Source organism: Furipterus horrens, unplaced genomic scaffold (assembly GCF_987537825.1).
Source record: "Furipterus horrens unplaced genomic scaffold, mFurHor1.1.pri manual_scaffold_4, whole genome shotgun sequence".
Lineage (NCBI taxonomy): Eukaryota > Metazoa > Chordata > Mammalia > Chiroptera > Furipteridae > Furipterus > Furipterus horrens.
This window is the reverse complement of record NW_028327174.1, coordinates 21,793,276-21,809,567: the sequence shown is the minus strand read 5'-3', so window position 1 is coordinate 21,809,567 and position 16,292 is coordinate 21,793,276. Positions and strand designations below refer to the sequence as shown.

General features: G+C 47.6%; 1 protein-coding gene across 4 annotated transcripts; it reads right to left on the bottom strand.

Moving 5' to 3' along the window:
• Nucleotides 1-5,335: 5,335 nt before the first annotated feature.
• LTBR (lymphotoxin beta receptor) lies at nucleotides 5,336-12,636 on the bottom strand. 4 transcript variants are annotated; one of them, XM_090272696.1, is made up of 10 exons: nucleotides 12,278-12,630; nucleotides 12,042-12,138; nucleotides 11,663-11,788; nucleotides 11,431-11,583; nucleotides 10,950-11,046; nucleotides 10,713-10,804; nucleotides 8,691-8,831; nucleotides 8,350-8,375; nucleotides 7,569-7,788; nucleotides 5,336-7,232 (listed from the first exon to the last, which is right to left on the bottom strand). In XM_090272696.1, exons 1-10 carry the CDS (start codon nucleotides 12,371-12,373, stop codon nucleotides 6,991-6,993), a joined length of 1,290 nt encoding a protein of 429 aa, XP_090128822.1. In that variant the 5' UTR covers nucleotides 12,374-12,630; the 3' UTR covers nucleotides 5,336-6,990. The 4 variants fall into 4 exon arrangements, with proteins under 4 accessions (XP_090128822.1, XP_090128823.1, XP_090128825.1 ...); XM_090272697.1 differs by having other exon boundaries at nucleotides 8,724-8,831; nucleotides 12,278-12,626; XM_090272699.1 differs by having other exon boundaries at nucleotides 8,724-8,831; nucleotides 11,431-11,788; nucleotides 12,258-12,636.
• Between the last annotated feature and the right edge of the window lie 3,656 nt (nucleotides 12,637-16,292).

Here is a 16,292-nt window from a genome sequence, read left to right as displayed (position 1 = left end):
GCTAAAACTCCCTCACCCTGAGTTGGAAACAACACGTGTTTACCGTACAATTTTAAAATACTTTCTGAGCTGTTTCAAGGACAGGATGTCACTAGCCCACCCATCCTTATCTCTCCCTCCTATGCATGACATTCTTTTCTGTAAGGGATAATCATCTAAAGAGACCTTGCCTTTAGCATAATGAGTTGTGGCTTTGTGTAAGGTAATCCACTTGGAAAGCAGTAAAAGCCTATCCAGGCAAGGGTTGGAGTGTTCTCTCAGCCAGAGAGTGGCTGCTCTGTCCCTTTACTCCACGGGATTCATGTAGTCCATGTGAATTTGTTCGCGGCATCCACAGTGCTGCGGACTCCACTGGCCAGAGTCCGCGACAGTGGGTGGTATATGTTAACAGTTGGTTGGCAATTGGTCAGTTGCCAACTGTTGGTTGGCAGTCCTAGATAATTAACGAGATTAACTCTAAGGTGTGATTCCTTTAGGATGAGTTGTTATATCAGCAATGCCTTCAGATATGAGGAACATAAAATAGAGCAATATTATAGACCAAGCTAACTTATAAAATCTGAAAGAAAATAATTGCTAACAGAATCCTAGAGGTACATTAAAGAAAGAATACATCAAGAGCAAGTGGGGTTTATTCCAGGAAGCTTATTCCAGGAAGCTAAGGGTGGTTTAGTATTAAGAAACTGATTTATGTAATTCATTGGATTGATAGACTTAAGAAGAAAAGTAGTGTAATAATTTCTGGAGATGATTAAAATACATTTGTTTTTCTCTCACTCAGTACCTATTATTGACTTTAAAATTTCACAAAATAGTAAGAGATGGATGTTTCCTTAGCGTAATAAAATAACTATATCTATTTTTACTCCTGCATAATGGCAAAATAAGGATCAAGGCAGAGATATCCATTAATATCATTATTATTTAATACCATCCCGGAAGTATTAGGTGATGCATTTATACAATATTAAAATATAATAAAATCTTTAAAATAATTAAACATTAAAATATTACTGAGGGACACAAAAGGAGTCAACACATAGAAAGGAATACTGTGTTCTTAAACGAAGACTAACACTAGGAAGATGTCAATTGTCCCTAATTAATCTAGAAAAAATTTAAAAAAGATTTTATTATTTATTTTAGAGAGCAAGGGAGGGAGAGAAATATCAATGTGCAAGAGAAGCACCTATCAGTTGCTTCCCACACACACCCCAACTGGGGACAGGGCCCACAACCTAGTGACCTTTGGCTTTGTGGGATGATGCCCAACCGAGGTCAGTCGTCAGGGCTAATAGAGAGAAATTTAATGCAATCTCAATACAAATATCAATAGGAGTTATTTTTTTGGGGGGGGGGATACTAGATAACTTGATCTTAAACTTCATGTGAAATAAGAAATAAGAAAATATAATTAGGAAAATTTTGAAAAAGAAGATTAAAATGAGCCCTAATAGATATTAAAATATAAAGCTAAATTAGTTGAAAGACTGTGGTGCTAGCAAATTAAAAAGACAGAGGAAAGAGAATTGAAAATCCAGAAGTAAATTCAAATTCACACACAAACTTGATTTATAACGGTAAGTTTCAAATTAGTGGAGAAAAAAGTTATTGTTCAATAAATGATTTTGGATAACAAGATAACATTAGGAAATTGTCCAGTAGAAAAATAGTAAGAGATATGAATAGTTAGTGGAAAATAAATTACATTAACAAAGGAAAATGTTCACTTACAGTGAAATAAAAACTTCCCTTGCTATAAGAAGTGCAAATAAAGATTACTCTGAAGTAACATTTTTCACCTTTCAGATTGACCAAGGTCAAAATGTTTAATAGCACAGCAATGCTTGTACTTGTATATGAAAATGGACACTTAAAAATTGCTGACATTCACTTCCAGCCAAGATGGAGGCCTAGACTGACATGCTCCATCTCCCTCCACAACTAAGAAGGACTGCAACTACTGCAAAACCAGAAATAACCAGAAGTTCCAGAAAACAGAGCTACATGGAAGTCCAACGTATGAAGTTATAAACAAGTGGTGCTCGTCTGGACAGGTAGGAGGGGCGAAGCCAGGGTGGAGAGGTCAAGCTGTGCTGGTGGTGACAGCTGCAGCAGCAGCAATGGGCAGTGGGACGGCAGTAAGCACAGACACCCATTTTTAAGGGGATGCGAGAAGCACCAGGGGAGCACCCCTGGCTGCAGTCCAGACCCGTCAGCTTGCGATTCCAAGGCCGGGAAGGCAGACCCCTATTGCCTCGGACTGTGAGGCCCAGAGGGTGTGGGGACAGAGGAGGAGGCTCCTGGTCTCTCAGTGGAGAGAGAATGGCAGCAATCCATCTTGGACCCCTGCCCCTACACAAAATGCCACAGTGTGGTGAGAAGGGCCGCCTGGTAGTGACAAGTGCATGGGGCTCTGCCCCCTATAGCGTAGGAGGTGTGACAATCCCGCCCAAGAAGGAAAGGTAAACAAACCTATCAGGATGGCAGGGATCATGATAGAGATCCCAATCACGCAGCTGACCAGACAGCAAATACACGAATTAACGGATGAACAGATAGATAAACTTTCTGAGGCTCAGTTCAGAGCTATAGTTATAAGACAGCTTACAGAACTAACAGCAGGACTTAATCAAGATGGGGAAGGAATGAAGGCTAGAAGGAACAAACAGTCAACCAGGGTAGAAAGAGGAAACAGAAAGTGAGGAAAATGAGGAGAAGCTCAGAAACCTCTGGGACAACTATAAGAGAGCAAATATGCGAGTTATAGGGTTGCCAGAAGGTGAAGAAGAAGAACTAGAAATTGAAAAATTATGTGAAGAAATAATGAAGCAGAACTTCCTTAACTTGGGGAAGGAGATAGACTTACAGGTCCAGGAAGCACAGAGAGTTTCAAAAAAGCTGGACCCAGGGAGAACCACACTAAGACACATTATAATCAAAATGTCAAAAATTAAAGATAAAGAGAGAATCTTAAAAGCAGCAAGAGAGAAGAAGGGAATTATGTACAAACAGGTCCCAATTAGACTATCAGCTGATTTCTCAAAGGAGACTCTGCAGGCAAGAAGAGACTGGCAAGAAATATTCAAATTAATGAAAAGCAAAAACTTACAGCCACAATTACTCTATCCAGTGAAGCTGTCATTCAGAATAGAAGGGCAGAGAAAGCGCTTCCAGGACAAAGTAAAACTGAAGGAGTTCATTAGATCCAAACCACTGTTATGTGAGATGTTAAAGGGACTTGTTTAGGAGAAGGAGGATCAAAACTATGAACACTAAAATGAAAACTTTTATCACAACAACCAACAATAGAAGCTAGGGAACTGAAACAAAGGCAAACTAAGTAGGCAATGAGAGTGGGAAAAGAATTATAGGTATGGGGAACATTATGGGGGGAGGTCAGCAGGGAGGGGGAAGGGGGGAAAGGGAGGGAGATGGTACAGGAATTAAGAAACAGTACGAGGGAGTGGAGTAGACAGGAAGATGTTGAGAAGAACTATATGCACAACCAATGGGCATGGACTAAGGAGGGGGGGACAACTGGAGGGAGGGGGGCCACTGGGTGGAGGGGAGACGAGGGAAAAGAAATTGGGACAACTGTAACAGCATAATCAAGAAAACATATTAAGAAATAAAAGAAAATTGCTGACATTCACTTTGTTTGGAGGGCAATTTGGTAATGTTTATCAAAATAAAATATATGTATGTTTGACCCACAATTTTATTTCTAGCAAAATTTTTGATAGCAATACTGTCACATATGCAAAACCACATTGGTTATTATTATTAGAATGTTTGTAATAAATTGAAAATGAATTTAAAATCCTCAAAGGGATCTAGTTAAATGATGCAGGCATATAATGAGATACTATGCAGATGTAAAAATTAAGGAGGAAGTTTTGTGATACTGATATGGAATTATGGCCAAGCTATTTTGGCAAATGAAAAAGGCAAGGGGAAGAATATGCAGAGAACATGCTACCATTGGCGGGAAAAAAAGAGGAACAAAATAGATGTAAATATATATTTTTGAATATGCATGTTACCTCTGGCAAAGCATCAGAAAGAGTCACACTGGTTGCTTCCAGGGGAAGGACCATGGAGGTTGAGGGACAGGAATGGAAAGAGACATTTCACTATTTACTCTTTGGTGTTTGTTGAATAAGTTACTTGCCCCCCAAAAGGAAACAGATAAAATTAAAACATCCTCAAACAAACAGCCCCCAAACAAGAAAGAAAGAACAAGGAAAACCAAAACCTTTTTCCTAATGATGCTTTTTTGCCCTAGGAATGAGAGTTCCCTGTACATGTCATTGGCCTGAAAAGGATCCCGGGCTCCATCCTAAACCAATTATTGGCAAAGGGCAATCAATGGGTTTTACTGGCTCCTGGGACTGGAGGAAGGGGCTCCCGATGTCACGGAGCGCCTGCCTTAGACAGAAACGGGGCTCTGTTCCGAGGAAAGGTGTGAAATCCGTTGGGTAGTTCACAGCAAGAGCTCATCACAGCTGTTAGTGTGAACTGCTTCATCATTTAAAAAAAAAGAAATCCTTCATTACCCTAGGCCTACATACCCACCATGTCCCCCTGCCACCACTCTATACACAATGACATCCATCTTTCTCTTGGAATGCTACCTTAGCCTCCTCACTGGCCTCCCTGCACCCATGTTGACATTGGTTGGATTCAGTAGTGGCCTTTCCTCCATGTGGTACAGGCGTGGGATTCTCATAAATGACATATGACAGACTACCTAAATTCAGGCTGTCAAGAATCTGTCTTCATTGACTTTTCCATCAGCCTTCATTCTAGAGAGGAGCTCCCCTCAATATAAAGCGTGCTCCTGGAGGCTGGATTAACTGAAAACTGGCAAAATAAGCATGTCAGTGTTATGGGCTGAATTGTGTTTTCCACAGTTCATGTGTCTCCCACAATTCATGTACTGACATTCTAATCCTCAGGGCCTCAGAATGTGACTGTATGTGGAGACAGGGTCTTTAAAGAGGTGATTAAATGAAAGTGAGGTCAGTAAGGTGGGCCCTAGTTCAGTATGAGTGGTGTCCTTACAAGAAGAGAAGATTAGGACGCAGACACTCACAAGGGAAAGCCTTATGAAAATAGAGGGAGAAGATGGCCATCAGCAAACCAAGAAGAAACCAACTCTGCTGACACCTTGATCTTGGACTTCCAGTCTCCATAACCGTGAGAAAATAATTTTTTGTTGGTTAAGGCCCCCAGTCTGCAGCACTTTGTTATGGCAGCCCTGGCAAATTGATATAGGCAGACGTAACCCTAAATTTGAATAATGTCACATAGAATTGTGCCTTAGCATCACTTCTTTAAAATGTTTTTCCTTTTATTTGTTGCAAATACATAAAATTAGTTTTTTTATCTAAACACATTGGAACAATTATTAAGGATTCATGTTGTCTGGCTCTAGCATACTGCAAATCCGGAGGGTTTAACTATCTAAAGATACAGCTCATCATTATTTACTTCTCAACCAAGGAAGCTGGACTGAATACTTTCGTGGTCAACCTTAAATAACCCATCCCGTTGCCTGGATCAGACGGCTGCTGGAGTATGTGTTTTATGGCCACACCATCTTGAGCCCCAGCAACAGAGTTCTTAACATTAGACCCAGATGGTAGCCTTTTATGGAAGGAGCAGTTCGCTGCTCTCCTCACAATCCTTCAAGCTAACATCGTCTCTACTGAGCAGCATGGTAGATAAATTCTGGGGCCCCAAACACTTATTAATAAGAGAGCTTGAGAAGATTTCAAGTTCTTTTGGGCAAAAAATAAAACAAGACAAAAATAAGTAAACAGTTAAAATCACGAGTGTGCCTTCGGAGTGCAAGGAGTCCAGGCTAGATCTCGACAACAGGATGGGTACTTGGCCCCTCACATTTTATGTCTCAAGTCACATTTTCCCTTCAATCGACCTGGCAGGACACTGTTTCCCTCACTCTGCACCACGGCTGTGAGACTGAATGCCTGTGGAACATGCAGGAGTTCTGGTTCTTTAAGACAACCAGCCCATTTTACTCGTGCAAAGAAATTCTGGAGTTTTCACCCGAGGCCTCTAGAGCCGGACTAACAGGGTGCAAATCCCAGCTTTGCCTTTTGCAGTTGAACTGGGGACGTGACTTACCCTCTCTGTGCCTCAGTTTCCTCTGTTGTTAAATGGGAATACTGATAGTATCTAGCCCATGGGGATGCTGTGAGGATTACATACATTATTATTGAAAAGCATTTAAGTGCTGCCTGGCACATCATCAAATAGTATTTCTACATGAATCCCCAGAAAAGAAATGATCTACGTCCCAATCTCCACTTTATTTGCATGTGGTTACAACTTATAAAAACACTTGCCATTTTCCTCCCCCTCTGAAACTCTCCCTTTACCTAGAAACCCTACCCAAAACCTCAGTTTTTAATGACTCCCTTTCCTCTCTAGGAGGGGAGGGGTGGTCCTCCATGTTACTCCATCTTCATATATGGTCTACCTCAGTCCATGTGAAGTGGGTCCTCAAAGCGCCTCTGAAGCTTGTGGATGAGCGCCACGAATCTGTTAGAGGTCCCAGTGATGTCCTTGCAAGTGACCATGTAGCTGGCTTCCTTCTGTGCCATGCTCTGGGTGCAGAGTGCCATGGTGGGCAGCAGCAGGCGTCATACGCTCTTTCTGTGCCTGAAGCTGAGCTGGTGCAGCCCCAGTGGGCAGGGGGTCTGCAATGAAGTCTCGGGCCTGCTCAGATGGTGGCGAGAGTCCTGTGGTGGGCACTGTACCCAGCCAGTGCCCGATCATGTTCTCAAAGATGTGTCTGAGCCCCGGCCCCACGGGGTTTGCCTCTTAGGGGCCCTACCCAAGCCCTTTGTCAATCCTGTGTGGGTAGGGCAGTCACCAAGAGAAGGTGCTTTTGTGCCTCCCTTCTCCTTGATTCCTACAGACACCATGAGGCATGGGTGACAAATTGGGTCCTGGACCCTGTTAGAGGGCATAGGTCCCCAGTGTCTCTGTCTCGGCCAGGTGCCAAGCTTTGCCATCTTCCTGGGAGGGTGTACAGAGCCCGAAAGGACCAGGGACACCTTCTTCAGGGATGGGGTATGGAGGCTCTGCAGAAGCAGGGGGGTCTCCAGGGCTCTGTGCTCCACCCAGTACTGGCCCATTGTAGATGTAGATGTTGCCCGTGACAGTCACAGACCCGCCGGTTACATGAATGCCATTGGTACCTGTGTGAAAGGCGGCAGAGTGAGAGGGGCTGAGTGCACACTGGTGAGGAAGGCACACCCGTGTGCCCCCCACACGGGTTCCCCTGCTTCCTGAAGGCCCTCGTTCTTCTGCCTTCTCCCTTTCCTCTCTGTTCCCACTCCCATTTGCTAGTGGCTTCTTGAGCTCTGCAATCATGTCTGTTTCCAGACACTCTGGGACAGTCTGGGTGGCTGTCGGAGTCTGTTTTGCCTCCGTGTTAGTTGTCTCATTTCTGTCTGCTTCACCCTTTCCCTCCCTGTGCACTATCCTTCCCACTCCCCCTCCCCCACCCGCTCTTCTCCCCGCAGTCTGCTCACCGTGGGCTGTCTGGCCTTGCTCTGGGAGCTCCGCCTCCAGCTCCTTGGCCTGGCTCTGCTGTTGCAGAGCATCTTCCTTCAAAAAGGGGGTCGCTGGGAGCCAGGCTGAAGCTGGGGTCACGTCTCCAGGGTTGGGCAGAATTGGCTTTACTAGGTCAGGAAAATGTGGGTTGATGCTTGGAGGCTCCCAGTTTCTATCAGCAATATTAGATTCCTCTCCCTGCAGAAGGGAAGCAGAGAATCAACCAATGATGTGGCCTCGCCCCATCTTTCTTTCATTCCCACGCCCTCCCCAGCTTAGGCAGTCCAGAGCCCTCCTCTGCTCCTGCTCCTTGCCACAGGCCTTTGCACTTGATGTTCTTGCTTCCTGGAGCGCTTTCTCCAGATATTTCTATGCCTTCATTTCTTCAGTTCTCTGCTCAAATACTGGCACATCAGAGAGGCCCTCTCTGTCCACTGTCTAAGATAATATACCCCCATCCCCTACCACTGTCACTCACTGCTCCCCATCCTGCTTTATTTATCAGTTATCACCACCTGATACATATTTATTTAACTTTATTCTTGCCCCACTGGCATGTAACTCCAGGAGGGCAGCTACTTTGTTTTACTCACTGCTATATCCACATGCCTAGGACAGTGCCAGGCATATGGATGCTCAGAAGTTATTCGTTGACTGACTGAAGAATGTTGAAGCCGGCACACTCTTTTCCTGCCTACCCCCACGTTGTTCAGTCTCCCTTCCTGCCCCTTCTGCTGCCTTCCCAGCCTTCCTCATTACCTCAGGACGCCTCTTGAGCAGGAATCCTGCAATGAAAATGAAACGGATGTCAGGCCTTTGGCAGATCTCAGACCCCCAGGCTTTTACCCTCCATAACCCTCCACAACCCTCCACAATGTGTTGCTGCCCACCCTGGGTCTCCACAAGGAATACACTGTCATTACTCTTATCTCCAGCCTCAGAATGGGGGGCTGGATGGAGATGATGTCTATGCTGGGGACAGGCATTGGGAGTCCTGAGGATGTGGGAGGGCAGATAAGATTGTATTGGGGAGCTGAAGATACCCTGCAACCCCCCACGCCATCCAGGAGGGGACCGGAACAACAGGCCAGCATCCCCACCTGCATCCCTGCCTGCATCCGGCCCCCTCCTACCCAGCTTTCTGCAGAGAGAGGGGTAGCTCTTCCAGGTGCAGGCGAGGATGGTGGTGAGGAACAGCAAGGAGACCAGCGGCAGCATGATGGCCAGCAGCAGTATTGTTCCTGCCAGGACAGCAAACAGGAGGCAGCATGACGGGACAGGAAGGGCAGAGGGGAAGGGAGCCGCTTTTCCCTTTTAGTCCTATTGAAGTTCCTAAAGGCAGAATTAGAGACACTTCCCTGGGCTGCAGAGAAGGGGATCTCAGTTGGACTTGGGGGGACCTCCTGATAGCCATGAGAAACTGTCATGGATGGAGACGTCTGGGGTGGTGCAGGTCCCAGCTGCATGAGGACAGGAGCCTAGGCAGTTGATTTTCAACGGCTGGAAGTGGGGGTGGGAGGCAGTTTAGGGAGGGCAGGGCTTGTAGCTGTGAACAGACTCAGGCCTTTGGGTAGAACCACGTTGCTGTGGTTGCTGTGGACTTGACCATCTTACAGAGAGGCCACTGTAGGAACTGAGAGTGCCCCTCTGTAACTGTGGGGTGTTCACAGAGGTGGGAGAGTGGGGGAGCCTCACTTCTGAATTCTGCTTGGGAGACTAGGAATTGCAAGGTCTCCCCACCCTGGCGGGTTCCAGGAGGGAGTGGGAACAGGAGGCTGGGAGTTCTGTTCCTCAGGACGTGATGTGGGGCAGTGGATAGTTTCTGTCTTTCTATGGGCCTCGCTGCTGCCATCCATAGCATGGAGTCTGTGGTGCCCATCAGCTATGCCTGAGGAAGGTCAGGAAGACTTGGACATTTGCATCCTGGGAGCTGGCTCTCTCCAGTCCACCTAGATCTGTGGCTGAAGGGAGTACAGAATGGGAAGCATGGGAAGAACTTGGACCTGGAGTCCTGGACACCTGGGTTCCTGCCCAGCTGTGTGACTTTTTAAGTCATTTCATCTCTTTGAGCATCAGTTTTTTTTTTCATATGTAAAATGAGGTGGGATTACTCTCTAAAATGCCAATTGTATCTGACACATAGTTAAACATTAATAAGAGGACATGGAAAAATATTTATGATATTTTGTAACCTCATTATAAATGAAAAATGAGGTTACAGAATAGTCAGATAACACCACTTTAAAAAAAATGTGTATGGCTAGATATACAAAGAAAAATGTATGTGAGGATATATAAAAAATTTTAAAGAGTGGATGTGCTAGGTGGTGGTTCTGTGGGTGATGTTTAGTTTCATGTAACTGACTTTTCTAAGATTCTACAGTGTGCATGCATTAAAAAGTAAAAAGGCCTGGGTACAGGTCTTCGAACACTGGCTACCACATGGGCGATCTTGGGCATGTCACGTGACCTCTGAGCCCCATTTTCCTTATCCTGTCAGTGAGGATGACAACAGAACTACTTCACAGGATCAATAAGAAGATTAAATGAATTAGTGAGTGTCCAGTATTTGCAGAGTACCTGATATCCTTGCTCTGAGTAAATGAAGCTAAGATTATGCATATTTTCTAATTTTAAAAAGTTAATAAAATAAACTCTCTCCCAGTTAATAATGATTATCATCATTAGAAACATCCTGTAATTGTCTATTAGGCAGGAAACCAGTAACTCCACAGCAAAACAACAAAAAGTCAAACATAGATTTATCTCTCTAACAAGAAAGTGTGTCATCTAATAAGGAGGTGTTCAGTCTAGTAAGTGGATTATGTGATGGTGGCGTGTCCAAGATGGTGACAATGATGCCTGTTACAGTTACATATCAGTGTGGGAGTGTTCCCTGGCATAATATTATATGTATAATATGTAACTTAAAAAATGTGGGGTGTGTGTGTGTGTAAGTAAGCTGGCCTGGGGACACTTCAATTTCTCTTTTAAGGAGCTTTTCTTCTTGCCCCCATTCTGAGAGGGAAGGATTCATCTGTTCCCCATTTTTTCAGATGGAAGGAATTAAGGCATTTTCCCAGATACCCCCTGTCCCGTGCCCCTCAACCCTGGCCCCTCACCTGGCATCTCGGGTGTCTCTGATGGATTTCTGCAGATGGAGTCAGACTGGGCAGTGCCTGGTTTTGCCTCTACCAGGCCCTGGTCCTCACACCTGTGGAGGAGAGAAAAGCTCAACTCAAGAGGGCACACGGCTGGAAGGGGCAAGTGGCCAGGAGGGTCCTATAGAGCTGAGCGCAGGGGTGGGGTGTCAGCAGCTGGGGCTTCTGGAAAGGTAGGAGGAGCACGGCCATACTCACCTGGTGTGGGGCTGGCAGCGGGCGCTGGGGGAGGAGGTGTTCTGGAAGTACCCTGCCTTACAGGGCACACAGTTATTATCAGCCTTCCCAACTTCACCTGGCAAGAGAGGGGCAAGGCCAGGCAGGATCAGTGGGCAAAAGGAGCCTTTTGTCCAGCTGTGAGCTTCCTTTACGTGCAATGGATGGCCCCTCCCTGTGCACCCAGCCCATTCTGTAGCTGGCACCTTTTCAGATCTCCCTCTTGTGAGTTTCCCCAGGGCTGAGGGTCCCCCCATGTCCCTGCCCCTGTCCCAGTTCCATTTCTCTGTATATAGATCGCTTCTGTGAGCCTTTCAGGGGGAGGAAGAAGAGGCTTTTTATGCCAAAGAGAACTAAACTACCTGGAGGCTCACCATGCACACAGTACCATGCTCCCTGCCCCCATTCAAAATCACTTGGCACCCAGCCGCCTCCCTGCCTTTTGCCCTTAGTGACCTCTGACCTTTGAGCTCAGCTTCAGTGCCTGGTGGGCAGTCAGAGAGTAGCTCGCAGTGTATACACTCCCCGTCCCAAGGGACACAGAACATTCCTGGCTGGCAGTGGCACTGGGTTTTCCGTTTGCTAGTGCAAGGCACAGTCTCCTCGAAGCCCATTACTTGTGGGGAGACAAGACAGCTCAGTGAAGGGCTGCCCTCCGGGGGATCCCAGCCCTTCCCCAGGCACCCCCCACTCACCCTCGTCACAGGGGCGGCACAGGTGGCAGTTGAGGAGATGGTTCCAGTGCTCATTGTAGGAATTTTCAGGGCACGTGGCACAAACTGTGTCCTGGCCATGGCCACATTCAGCTGAGAGATAAGTGCCTAGAATGTGAGTGGGGCAGTTGGAATGTCAGGGGACCGGGGTTCCATCCTTACTTCTGCCACTGGCTGTGTGAGTCTGGCCTGTCCCTCTCCGTGCCTGCATGTGAGGGATGGCCAGTGTCTCTCACTCAGTCTCTGCCAGCTGGCTTTCCTGGGAGATGGTATCTACTTTCTTCCTAAGGCAGCGAGGTGGACTGGAGTCCCCTGTGACCCGCCGCCCTGTCCCAAGCTTCCTCTCGCCATTGCCTCTCACCTGGTGGGCAGCGGGAACAGCAGACCTGGTGCTTGAGATCGAAGTACTCCTTTTCCTGGTCCTGGCAGGTTTGGTTCTCTGTGTGGTATGGGGGCACCTTCAGGGGGAGATGGACATAGGGGAAGAATTATTCAGGGGCTAGTAGGGGAGGGCTGATAGACCAGAGAGGGAGCTGCCCAGACACCTCTTCCCCTATTCAAGCCCACCCCCACCCACCTGCATGGTCCCTCCCTCACCAGTCGGGGCTGGGATGCTTCCAGGAGACCGAAGAGGCCTAGTATGAGTGGCCCCCAGCTCAGGCCACAGGGGCAGGCAGCCCACAGCAGGCGCATGGCGGCCAGTCGATCAGATGGGAGTAAGGTGGGAGGCCTGGACCTCCTGAGCAGTGGTGGCAGCAGGTTCCGAAGCCCAGGGTCTGGGACAGAACTCAGGCTGATGTGCCCCCGGAGGCCAGAGCGCCCGGCCTGGCCTGGCCTCCAGGGCTCCAGCGCCAGGCTCAGGAAGTGGGAGTGGAGCTAGCCGGCCACGGGGCGGGGACAGGGAGCGCTGGGAGCTGAGGCTGCCTGTTGCAATCGGGAAGAGGAACAGGCTGGGCTGCCCTGATGCAGGGTGGGAGGGGGCCGCCGGGAAAGCACGTGAGGGCAGTGGGGCCGGAACCGGGCCTCCTCCCTTCTTTGGAAGCTTGACTGGGAGAGGAGCACTGCAGGGACAGGCCAAGCTGGTGGGACAGGAGCAGCAGAGCCAGTGGACAATCCTCAGATGAGCCTCAAGAGGCCAGCTGGGGCAGAGCTGACCGGAAGAGATGGTGTTCGAGACAGGGCTGTGTCCAGCCGGGTGCCAGATCCGAACAATGGAGGGCCTGGGACTGCCAAACACGGAGAGGGCAGAGACCCAGGGACAGCCGGCTAGGCGCAGCATCTGGAAACCGGAAGTCCTGGATGGCAGACTATCTGGACTGCTGAGGTTCTGCCCTATTGTGTGACTTTTTAAGATAAATTACAAAGGAATAACAAGCCAGCCAGCCCTCCCTGTCCCCTGATCCAGCCAGTCCACACATTGATGGACACAGGTCACCTACAAGACACTCCAGAGGGTGCAGCCCTTGCTCCTCTGTCCTTAGAGAAGGGGGAGGACCAGTAGGTTAGGTTCCCTGTGAGCAGGAAGCTGCAGCTGGGCTGGAGTTGAGTGGCCACAGCTCTGGGTCCCAGCTTCCTCACCCAGCAGCTTGTGGACCCCTTTGAATGGGAGGGAGCTGAGAGTGCACCCAGTCTCACCCCCTCACCTAAAGGATGAAAAGACTGAGGCCCAGGTAGAAGAGACCAGGATTCCAGGGGGGCTTAGTCCCGTGACTGTCCCTTTTCTTTCTCACCATTTCCCTACAACCCATGAACAATGCCCCTGGAGTGACTTGCATTTGCCTATCTCCTCCCTTCTTAGGTCAGACTCTCTGGTCTCCCAGATTCTGTGCTCCTGGCTAAGTCCCACCTGCCCTTGAGGGCCACTGGGGCACACCCACCCCACACTGCACAGCCCCCACGTATACTGCTCTCTGGCACCTGCTGCTTACTGGCTTACAGTCTTGCCGTGAGCTCTGCGATGGCCTGGACTGAATCTTTAAGTCAGGGTTCCCAGTGTTTAGCACGGAGTCTGACACATCCCACATGTCCAGTACATATTTATGGAATAAAGGAATGATGCCTTGCCCATGTCACATGACCAGTCCAGGGCTACCAATTTCTGAGTCCCAGCTCATTCCAGCAACCATGCTGACTCCTTGTGACTTAGGGGTGGCTCCCTTAGCATGAGGGACTGACTTGCTCTCTTGAGATAGGTCACCTAAGCACTGTCCCCGCCCCCCACCCTGGAGAGCCCAGTTTAGTGCTCATTTATCCTGGTTGGTCTGACTGGCTGGACAGGTTCTACGTGATTGATCTGGGAAGTCCAGGTGCAGGAGTGTGCCTGGGAAGGAGGACTTACACAGGGTGAAGGGGCCTGGCTGCACTTGAGACAGACATTTCATGCTCCTTTCCTGGGCAGGCATTTATACAATAGTCCAAGGCTTCCTACAAAGGAAGAAATATCAGAACAGTATGCACCCTTCAGGGTTGCAGCGAGGGAATTGGGGGCTGGGACTGAGCTCTTAAGGTGCGTAAAGGTAAATGTATGAGTAGTGGCCTTAGATCCTTTTTCCTCTTTTTTTCATTTTACTTTTTATTATGGAAATTCACACATAAATATACATAACACAAGGATTAAAAATTGCATTGTGAACTTGCAGCTTCAACTCAGAGTCAATCTTATTCTTCCATAAAATCCTCCCCTACTCACATAATCTTCCCGAATTATTTTGAAGCAAATCCCAGACATATGTCATTTCATTTGAAAATATTTCAGGACTTTACTCTAAAAGGCAGCAACTCTTTTTCTTTTGAGGTATAACATATAAACAATGGAGTGCATAAACTACACTAATCTTGTGTATACAATTCCATGACTTTCACTTTTCTATATCCTGTGTATCTCCCCAGAACATTTCCCACACCTCCAAAATGTTCCTGCACACCCTTTCTAGTCAAAGCTCCCTGCTTCACAGTATGCATTATCTAAGACCCGTTTCAAACCTTGGCTGGCTGAACTATCGTCAGTCCTGCTTTCTGCTGCCAGCCTCATGCTCTCACTTCAGCCTGCAATAACTGCCTGGGTCCTAAGGGACATGCACTAAGATAGGGACTTTAATCCTGGCCCCCTCCCTTCACCTCTGTGGGACTCTTATTGGTGCCAGTCAATGGCTTGTTTCCTTGCAGCTCTGTTCTCCACCCTTCCCTTGTTCTGCGCTGTATCACTGCTGGAAACTACATCTCCCAGACTCCTTTTCCCTCTGGCTGCTGGGTAGGTTCAGCCTATAAAGACAAGTAGGTGCAGGACAGGTGGGTGGAAAGAGGGAAGAAGCCAGGTTGTTCCTCCACCACTCCCACCCCGCCTTTGCTGCCTAACATCACCTGTAGTTTGTTGCGTTTCTCCCTCCTCTTTTTCCATATTCCCATATCCTACCAGGCAGCCCCCACTATTTAGTTCTTAGGAAATAGCTCCGGAGGCTTCTGGGTCTATAATGTGACATTATTCTTCTGCCTTTCCAGCCCTAGAGATGGTAGCTGCTTCCTGCTTTGCTGTTTTCTGGGTTGCCTCACTGTCTCCTGTTGGCTTCTCCATCAGCCATGTACCAATTTTCTTTGGTAAATTTCCTCCGTTTGAAAGACTTAAGTGTTTCCTGTTTCCCGGCTGGACCATGATTGACAAATCTTATCAATAAGTGGTTATTATGCTTGCTCAGCCTTCTCCAAGAGGGTGAAGGGACACTCACAGGAGCGAGGAATCCATGAGTTCTTTGTGACCAGGGCATCGTCTCTGCTTCTTACTTTGCGTGCTCTTCACCAGCTTCATTAAAGTGTTACTGGTTTCCATCGGGCAACACCAGACCCAGGCTAAGAGCCCCATAGACTTGTAGCATGTGTGTGTGTCGGGGAGGCGGGTGGGGGGGGAGTGGGCGGGAGGTTCTTCTTCCAAACCTTCCTTAGAGGGTATTGCTGAGTGACTCTTCTTCCCACAGGTCCATGAAGAATCCAAAAGCAGGTTGGTGAGAATGAATTCTTCTAAATACTCTTTTTCCTCTCCTCTTCCCACGTTGCTCTTAGCCAACTGGTATCCTTGGAAAGGGTCTAGTAAAGACTGAGAAATGTGTAACTGATGAGGGTCATCCTTCTCTGGAGTGTTTCCATTATTACTGGGGACAATTCTTAGCCCAGTTGTCTCAACTGAGGTGACTTTGTCCCCTAGAAGATATTTGGCAACATCTGGAGGTGTTTTTGATTGTCACAATTCAGGGGATACTATTGACATCTAGTAGTTAGAAGCCAGGGATGCTGCTAAACATCCTATAGTGTACAGGACAGTACTTCCCACAACAGTAAGTTGTCTAAATGTCAGTAGTGCCAAGGCTGATAATCCAAAGGAATAAACTTCTAATGGTGAACTTCGAAGCATCCTGCCAGGGGCTGGACTAGCAGTGGCTAGGAGGGATTTTCTGGAACATCATGTTAAAGAGAAATTCATGCTATATAAATGCAGATAAAAGGACCCCTGTTTTCCACACTGGGCTGGCCACGGTGGAGAGGCTAATTATCTCTAAGCAGTAAAAATAAAGAGTTGCATTTCAATGAGTGACTCACTTTTACACTATAAAGGATAGAGGCT